The sequence below is a fragment of the Monopterus albus genome, unplaced genomic scaffold (genome assembly GCF_001952655.1).
Source record: "Monopterus albus unplaced genomic scaffold, M_albus_1.0 scaffold99.1, whole genome shotgun sequence".
NCBI classification, from domain to species: domain Eukaryota; kingdom Metazoa; phylum Chordata; class Actinopteri; order Synbranchiformes; family Synbranchidae; genus Monopterus; species Monopterus albus.
The window spans coordinates 1,688,997-1,698,649 of NW_018127979.1; the positions used below are offsets into that span (position 1 = coordinate 1,688,997).

Sequence of the window (9,653 nt, forward strand, 5' to 3'; positions counted from 1 at the left end):
AGAGGGAGACAGAAAAAGAAGACAGTGTTGTTGACCTAGGGGAGTCTCAAGGAGAAGGGGATGATGAAGACGAAGGAGACGGTAGCCAGACTTCATTGAAAAGTTCTCGTCGATCCAGTCTGGCCAAGAGGATTGCTAACTCCTCAGGCTACGTCGGCGATCGCTTCAAATGTGTCACCACTGAGCTGTATGCTGACTCCAGCAAGCTGAGCCGTGAACAGAGAGCTCTGCAGGTAAGGCCCTTAACAACTGTGGGTGTATACACAGTACAGGATATATTTGCTCAAGTTTGTGTTGGACTGGAGAGAGGTCATTATGACCAACATTTCTTATGTGCAGACATTTCAAACATTACTTTCAATTCCAGCATCCACACAGGAATAAACCCCAAATGGCTGCTGAATTTCCCTTGCTGCAATATTCAGAACTGCCTGTGGAACAAACCCTGCATGAAATTTACATCCTCTGCATTTACCACACAGTATATTCTAAGCGCTGATGTGCTACTGTCCTGCCCATAGGCGTGACCTTTCCCGTAGTTTATCATTGTCTTAGTGAGCTAGTGCAAGGCCAGTCGAAGCACTCTATCATGGAGGTCAGTTCAAAGGTTAACTAGGGCTGCCATCTCTGTATGTTGATTAGTGAGCAGCCATTGTAAAGGTTATTTCTGTGCGTGTGTATTTGTGTGTCCATACGTGCTTGTCCTTGTGTGACTGCCTCGGGGCTAAAGCATGTGTTAGTGCTGACTGTGTTACAGAGCTGTATACTGTAGTTTCAGAGCATGACTCTGGCAGCCTCACAGTTCACACTGCCTTTGGCTATGCTTAACCTCAAGGTTAGGGGCAGTGGAGGGCTTGCACTGTGCTTAAAACCCAGCAGCTACCCTCTTTTGGGTTCCTCCTAGGCAATGTGCATGCACCCAACCGCCAGTTGCTATTCTCCTCCAACCCTCCTCCCTCTGATGGCCTGTGTTGCCCTGCCTGGTTGCTGTCCAAGGTCCTCACCCCATTGGCTATAAACCCTCTCTGCTAACACGGATCACACTACATCTATAAACGCACAATTACAGCAGTGTCCCCTGCACTTGGCCATCATCCCCTGTCATCCATACACGCACACTGAGCTGTTCGTTTTAGACTGTTATTTGTGGTTCCTTATGCTCGACATTCAGCACTGAAACAAAAACGAACCCTGTGCTGTATTATCCACTGACTCAGAGGCAGATATGTTAACAAGTTGCACATTTCTGTCTGTGTGGTGAACGCACCACAGAAAACTGGTTTTGTCTTATGTCGTGCTTGTCAATGCACAGCTGCAACACAAAGCTATCAAATGCTCTGTTTCTGGACATGTACAAATTAAATGCGGAAGTCTTTGGGGGAGGGGAATACATGAGACCGCTAAAACTGAATTAGCATTATCAATCATGGTTCCACTGAACACATTGTTTTGATTTTTAAATTTGTCACTCAGAGTTCAGAAATGATTTGATAGTTTTGATGCAGTGTTAACTGACCTGTTGAGTCACTTTAATTTGATTATTTTGTGGGATTGTGGCTGCATATTGTCTGTAAAGAAACATGGAGAAACAAATTCATTTAAAAGAGATGAAATGATGGACAGATATATTGAGCCCCCACCCCCCATTCTAATTGCTTAGATGGAAGTCATATCACGAGAGGGGAGTAATATAAGTCAACCTGCAGCTAACTGGGAGGTCAGTTCTTTACATTTTCTTATCACATCTATCTCTGATGGCCTCTCTCTCCTTTTTACTGTGTATTTCTGCATACTCCCACCCCCGACACCCCCTACTTCTTTCTTTTTGTAATCTCCTCTCTCTGCCTCAGGGCTTAGATGTATATGTTTCCTAGCCATATTTATGTTTCAGGAAGGGATATGCCAGGACTTAAGCCCCAGAGCGCATGGACTCACAGCGGCTACAGTAGTCTAACCTGTGTTTTGATGCCCTGCTTGTGATTTATCTGTAAACCTTTTTGTCCTCTGTGCATTTTGTGTGCGTGTGTGTGTGTGCGTGTGTGTTTGAGTTGAATTTCTTTGGCATTTTCTTTGATTTTCAGACAATGTGATTTCTGATGCAATTTTTGCTTCTGTAGCTGTTGAGGCCAGATTGAGGTTTAGAGAGGTGTGTGTGCGGCGTGGGCAGATGATGAGTGGTTTTCATGGGTATTCTCTGCATTTGTGTCTGTGTGTGCATGTACGCGCAGCGGGCAATGATACGGTTCTCGGAGCTGGAGCTGAAGGAGAAGGAGGGCGGCGGTGTGTGTGTGTCTGCCTCGGCAGCAGGACGGGAGCTGGCAGACGGTCACCGCAGAGAGCGAGCACTGGAACACTGCCAACACACCACCAAGCAGGGAGAGAGGGAGGGTGAGTAACGTAGCACCACATACACACACTCATAACACACATGCACGCACACACACTCGCACACATGTCCAGCCACTCTGCAAAAGAACACTCACAGGGACACACACAAACAATATGTGCACATACACATTCACATGTACTTGCAACAAATGCTGAGGCAAGACTGGGTCACTAAAAAAAGACGCACTATTCTGCACAGACTCACACTCTTACACAAGCTAGGCAGCGCTAGGAAGCAACAGAGACGGAGTGGGGGAGTTTTATTTTCAAGAAGCCTTTTGTGCTTATCTGCACAGAGAGACGATCGAGAGGGAGGGGAAGAGGGGAAGGAGGGGGAGAGATTGCGTGAGTAGGAGAGAGTGAAAGTGGGGGGGAGTCGGTGGGTGAAAGCGGATGGGAGAGTGCAACGGAAAGAGAGGGAGGGAGGGGAGGATGAGAGGTTAGTTACGTTGGCTGAAAGCCCAGCTGTGTGTTGGAGCGAGGCTGTGGCTGACGTGTGAGCCTAATTATGGCATGGAGAGAGACAGAGAGGGAGTCAAGGAGAGAGGGGAACGGGGGCTTGAGGGGGGATAGAGTCACGCTCTGTGTGAGAAGGGCGTGGTGCGGTCATGCCGTGGGGGAGGACAGAGAAGGGGGGTGGGAGGGAGCAGAGCCGCCGTGTGCAGTGAGCGCGCAGGATGTTTTCCTGCCTCTCCTCGCTGGATGTGCGAGCGGCTGCACTGAGCCTGTCAGGCCACTGACTTGGCTCACATCAGATTAAAAAGTCTTTAGCCCATCAAAGTTTTACTGCCTGTCTTTAAAGAAGAATAAAAGCTGGCTGGTGTTTAACTGGCATACTCTCTCTTTCTCAATCCCCCACTCCTTGTTTCCCTGCTCTCGTTCTGTCTGTCTGGTTGGTTTGCGGCCTGTCTACATTCTCTCCCTATGTGCCCATCATCTTCTGTTGCCTGGTTTGGCTCTGCCCGCCCCACTCTTCTTCCATCCATCTGTCTGTGCTCTGCTCAGGTCTTCGGCCAGTGTACACTAACAACAGAGTTCCAGTCCTCCAGAGGTGTGGAGGCCAGAGGGAGCTTTTGTCCTCAGGGCAGGGGCCCCGGGACGTGGCCAGAAGTGCCAGCCAAGGAGGGCTAAAGGATGGAACCAGGAAGGTGATGAGAGAACCAGAAGGTGGTCATTGTATTCCCCCTATTTTGACACCAGCAAAAGGGTTCGCTGAGGAAAAAGCCAGCCCTGCCTTTGGACCCACCAGGAAACGCCCTCTTGGCCCCAAGGCTGAGCAGGAGGACACGGAGAGGGAGGAAGGAGAAAGGGTGTCCCACCCAGACAAACGAATCAAGCTTTCTACAGGTGAGAAGATGCCACATTATCCACATGCCACGCACTCCCATTTTCCTGAAATGGTCTCCCTCCTCTCTTTATCTGCTTTCCATACATCTCTAATTCCGCCCACTCCTATTCCCTTCATCTTGTGTGATGTTGAGCCCCATCTCATCCCTTGTTCCTAAAAAAAACCCACATTTGTTCCTTTTGTAGTTTCTTTCTTCCTAATCAATTCCACCTTAAACCTGCTCCATCACAACCCCCATCCCTCCTTCCCACTCTCTGTCCCATCTTTCGCTCTGTGTGGCAGCCAGCTCAGAGAAGTGTTTAATCCTGCCTTTGAGCGGAGTGCAACAGAGAAGTGAGGAAGAGGGACAGCCATTCTCTCTTTCGTCTTTCAGCTCTGCCGTTCCTCCGCTGTGCTAACCCACCCTCTTCAAAGCTGCTCTTTTCTTCTCTTTTCATCTCCTTTCTTTTTTCCCTCATCTGTTTGGGTTTCCTTTTTTTCTGGCGTGCAGTATTGTGCTCGCTCTCTTTGGCACTGGCAGACGAGTCACATACCCGCTCCCTGTGAATTTCAGGAGGGAAAACTCCCTCTGCTTCTCTGGTCTTTATTGCTTTGTTTCTCAGCCAGATTCTTGACTTGTCTCCCCTTTTACTCTTCAATCTGTCAGTTTCACGTACTGCTTCTTGTTTCTCCTGCCTGTGTGTGTTTGTTAAATGTAAAGCTTTCTATGCCATTAAGATGTCGTAATTAAAGGTCTTTGTGCTCAGTTGTCTGCAGGTTGGTATAAATGTACATACAGAAGGTCAGTTATGTCTTTGAAAGGCTAAAAACCTTTTATGTCCAAAATATCAGCTCATAGACGCTTCAGAGACAAACTACATTTCTGAGTTTGTTTAATGGTTTTAATTATAAGGCTAAATATGTAATGAGAATTCTGTCATCTTGTAGCGAGGGTGAAATCTTAAAAAGAACTAAAACTGTGATGTGTTCAGGGATGCAAACTTGTCACCTTTCAGTGAAATGTGTTGTTTTTATGTCCATGTTGGACAAAGTGATGTGTGAGCTACAGATGATACATTTTGTAGGATTGAGTTCTGACACTTTCAGGTAGTTTTTAGCTGGTGCTGATCGTCGCCGTTTCCTCTTAAAATGACGAACAGCAGGGTCATGTCAGCTGTTGCTATCTAACCTTAATTCCCTGACTTATATTGATGACAGGCCAAAATGCAACTTGCTGTTGTCGAGTTTGTGCGCTCACTGCAGGCTGGTAGGAAGCGGATTTCAAAACGCCACCTCTGTCTGCCAGAGGGGTTTTTTTGTTTGAGGTTAAAGAAGTGTCACTCTAACACCAATGATAATCAGCGGACTGAGTGTTTCTGTAGTTTGAACATCTTCCCTAATTAAACTATCAGGTCACAATCTTCCAGTTAAAATTTTATTCACATCATGTCAATAAATCAGATCAGTGGAACTGTATATGAGAAACAATTTCCATGTTTATGGGGTTTGCAGATACGCACGAGCAGGCTAATGAAGATGATGATGACGAAGTGCGGAAGCTCAAGGTCTGCATCGAGCTGAAGGGACTGCGGCTCAGCAAGCCTACCACTGGCACAGCTTCACCTGACGGGACCCAGGTCAGACAAGACAGAGCATGGCCCCAGCACCGGTTGTTCCCCACGGCCCAGAGCTTACAGGAGCGTAAGATCAGGACCGATGAGACTGAGGACAGAGCCGCAGTAGAGCGAAGTGAGATCAACAGGAAATGGGGTTGTGAGAAGATACTTAATGGTAAGAATGAACCGCCAGCCATGCAAACCACTTCTGTATCTCTGAGTTCAGCTAGGGTAACGGAAATCTATCTTTGGCTCACGTTTCACTTTCTTTGTTGAGCATTCTGTCTTTAGGGAATTTCCCCTGAACATTTGGGGAGAGGGCAGAGGAAATGAGGTAGCGAATGCTTCCTCTGGCTAGGAGAAAGGCTTCAGAATCAGAAACGCAACCTAAGGACTAGAAGTTAAAACGCTCCCCTCCTTGTGGTTTTGGGCTTTTAGTTCAGTTGGTCTACAGGGGACTCTGTGACAATGATGAAAGAGCAAATGAGGAAAGTGGCTGGTGGAGATACGTGTGGGCAGGTGTAGCGTGACTAATGTGCGATCAGTGATCCCCCCCCTTTAAAGACCAATTGCGGGAAAAGGGAGGGCGTGGAATGTGTGTGCGGGTTCTAGCTTATTAGAACCAGGACTTTCCCTTATTTATGTGCCCAGATTGAGACAGAGGGGAGGCACAGACCAGGATGAGAGAATAAAAGAGCAGGAGAGACATAAAAGGAAGTGAATAAAGCAGGGGAGATTGTGGTTTTATGCTTCCTGCAGAAATCACAGACCTTGATTGGCCACTGAAATTTTTTTATTTTTGCTTTCACCTTTTTATAGATGACATCACCCAGGCAACAGCCACACTGTTAACAATAAATGGGGTTATTCCACTGTGTGTCTGTCAGGGCTGTCTTTTTCCCTTCTTCAGTTTTTTCAAAATTCCACTAATCAGATGGCAAAACACATTCATCTCTGTTAGGAATCTGGTCTTCTTTTCCTGCAACAGGGCTTACATAGTATCAACAAAATATATCATTTCACTTTGTTTCTCATTTGTTCCCAGCCTGTGACTGATTTAATGGGCTATTTATTGTAAAGGTTGTGCCCTAACACAAATCAGACCTAGACCACACTGTTGAGCGGTTAGAAATGTGGTGATATTTTGAAGGAAATTTATTTCCATTAGGTATTTTAATAGCATTTTGACATTGTGGTCTAAGAGGCAGGTTTTAGTTTAAGGAGATTACTCAAAACGGTGTCCTTGCTGCAGTGAATGAGTGCACACAAGTCACATCGTTGGGGGTTATGTGAGCCTGCAAGTGTGTGTGCTTATCTTTTTTAATTTTGTTTTTTGTTTGTTCCTGAGCGAGCAGGCATGCTGTGCTCCCAGACAGCTCTGTGTGCTCATTAATAAACCAGCAGAGGGTGAGGGATGGCCTTGCAGTACCTTCCCATCCTCCCCTTCCGCTGAGCTCTCACACTATAAGCCGCTCACTCTGCCTCCCTCTTTTCTCTCCGTCTGCTCCAGGAGTAGCTACTTCTCCCCTTCCCCCCGGCCAGCTGAAGGACAGATCGCACCCGTTGGGCCCCTTCTCAGGTGACCGTGGCCTCAAGGAGCCCAGAAGAGGCCCCCCTTCTCCAGCCCCAGAGCTGTCTGTGGGAGGCACCCCTTGCCTTAAACCTCGTCGGCATAGTGATGCGGACAAACCCAAGGGCAAGCGGCCCTGCAAGACCAAACACACCAGTCAGAAGGAGCGAGAGCAGGAGAAGAAGAAAGAAGCCACTCCTAACAGCCCGGGCCAACACTGTGTGGCTGATCTGGGAGCAGCTGGAGATGACAAGGTGAGTGCTGATAGGGTGTCTGACCATGATACAAGCGTCTGGATACTTGCAGCAGCGGAGTCTGTTTCAGTATGCCTGTCGGCGCCTCTGATTATGCAGCTGGGAGAGGAAGGGAGGGCGGGAGGAAGGAAGCATGTTTACAATGTTTAGAGGGCTGCTGGAGCTTTGACCTCATCGTGCCCTTAGAGACTCCCTGCGGAGTGCCTGTATGCATGTGTGCTTGTCTCTAGCCTTAATTGTCCAACGTGTGTCATCGGCGCTGCTTTGTGTGTCAGTGCGTGCCAAGACTGTGCATGTTTGTGAGCATAACAACAAAGCCCTGGAGCAATTACACATCGCTCTCAGTGCTCAACACAAGATACACACACACACACACACACACACACACACACACACACCCTCACTCACACAGTGAGGAATGTGGTCGAGTGTCTGAAGCGCCTGAGTTCAAAGGAGTGGAAAAAAAAAAAAAGAGCATTGGGGAAAAACCTAAGGTGGGGGGGGCTAGTTGTTTTCTGCCCATGCAGCTTTCCTCCACTGCTCCTCCTCAGCCTGACAGCTGCTTCAACATGGAATTCCACTGAGAGGGCACACACTTCACTCACACACAGACTCGCACAGAGGGAAGCAACTCCCTCTCTCATGTGTTGCGCACTGAGGGCTCTGTTGGTTTAGCGGTTAAAGAAAAGCGGCATGCCGACCTGCAGTGTTTGGTACGTGAACAGTTGGTGTGAAAGCTGTGTGTGTTTTTCACTGACTCATAGTGTGTCATACACAGTAATCATACAAAAACACAGATGTTGTAAATGAAAAATCCATCTATATTTTAAGCTATATGCTGTAGTGTACAAAACAGGGTGTGCTGAGAATAAGAGAGAGAAAATATCCATAATTATTCTGTCTGTATGTATTTTGGCCTTAAAGCAACCCCTGACAAAATTGTCATATACTTAAACCAGTTTTGTATGTCACCTTCTTATTTTGTCTAAAAAAAACCCTTTCATATAATTCTGTCTGTTCATATACACTCAGCTACTTCTTATTCTTTGTGTGCTCATCTGTCTTTGTGTAGACTCATCCATGTGCCCTTGAGTGTCCGAGTGTGTCTCTGTGTGAATGTGTGTCCCTTCTGTTATGTGGCAGGGGATGTAACACTCTCTCCCCCTCTCTCACACTCTCCTCAGCTGAGTGAGCAGTGCGGCGCTCCGAGGAAAAGAGTGGCCTCTCCTAATCATTATCCGGACTCTCCAGTCAAGCCCTGCTCCCCTGCTGCCCTCTGTCCACCCTCCCTGCAGCCCCAGGCGAACGGCAGAGCAGGCCTTGTCCCAGTGGAGTCGGCCCCCCCCCTGCCGAACCCCCCACGGTGCGTCCAATCCCGCCAGAGGCCCGTCGGCTGATTGTGAACAAGAACGCTGGAGAGACTCTGCTCCAGAGAGCTGCGCGCCTGGGCTACGAGGTAATGGGCTTCGCTCCAAGTCATCCTCCCTCCTTATCTCTCGCTCTCTTCACATTTTACACTCTTACGCTTCATTTCCTCCTAATCTTCACCCTCTCTCTCTCTCTTAAATTGAGCTCATTTTCTCTGTTGCCTTGTACCTGCCTCTTGCACACTTTTGCTCAACTTTTTTTCTAGAATTGTCTGACTTCTCTACATTCTCCTCTCGCATCTGTCCTATTCTTCTTCTACCATTTTATTCTATTTCAGCCGTACTCATGCTTTCTTCTTGCCATACTCCCATCGTTTTTGCTCCTCTTGCCCATTACTATCTTTCTCTCGCTCAGGTTTCCGCTCTCTCCCTCCCCCCTTTCCTCTCAGCGCTCTCTTTCTCTTCCTCTCTTTGTGACTCAGATTGTCGTTGGCACCCCTCCTCCTCCCCCTGAGCGCACACACTCCTGCCTCCCCTCCTCTCGCCTTGCTCCGCTCTCACATCTCATTAATTTTTCGTGAGGAGAAGTGTGACACACATTCACACACGTAGGCACATGCACGTGCGTGCGCAGGCAGCATGAGGGATCGGTGGGATCATTATACGGAGACTGATGCTCACAGCCTCTCTCTAGCATCAGGAGCTTTTTTTTTTTTTTTTTTTTTTTTTTTTTTTTGTGCTTTTGTTGTTAATTTGAAAATGTTGGTGAAAATCGGGCATAGCATATTTGAGTATAAGTTGAATCAAAGATGGAAGTTAAACTCTTCTTACGTATGTGTCTGAGTAACAGAGGGTCAAGAGTCTTTTAAAACTGCCACACTGCATGTTTCAAGTGTTTACTTAGGGAGGAGGGAGGAGAAAACCTGAGACTACACAAACAAGGCGCTGACCGCTGCGCAAACAACACCCCCCCCTTCCCCTTCTCCCCCTTCCTCCCTCCCTTTCTTTCTCTCCCTCTCAGGAAGCTCGTCTCTCACTGCCTGTGTGTGATAAGCCTGGGGCAGACCCCTGGGGCACACACACACACACACACACACACACACACACACACACACACACACACACACACTG

The 9,653-nt window shown here is 47.8% G+C and overlaps 1 protein-coding gene across 1 annotated transcript in view; it reads left to right on the plus strand.

The window, feature by feature from the left end:
• Positions 1-9,653, plus strand: part of LOC109965341 (BCL-6 corepressor-like) — a 32,230-nt gene that overhangs the window by 13,398 nt on the left and 9,179 nt on the right. Inside the window, 8 exon segments of the mRNA XM_020609275.1 lie at positions 3-233; positions 1,661-1,717; positions 2,229-2,388; positions 3,394-3,735; positions 5,228-5,506; positions 6,842-7,155; positions 8,340-8,499; positions 8,502-8,611. Coding sequence (XP_020464931.1) covers positions 3-233; positions 1,661-1,717; positions 2,229-2,388; positions 3,394-3,735; positions 5,228-5,506; positions 6,842-7,155; positions 8,340-8,499; positions 8,502-8,611 — 1,653 coding nt within the window.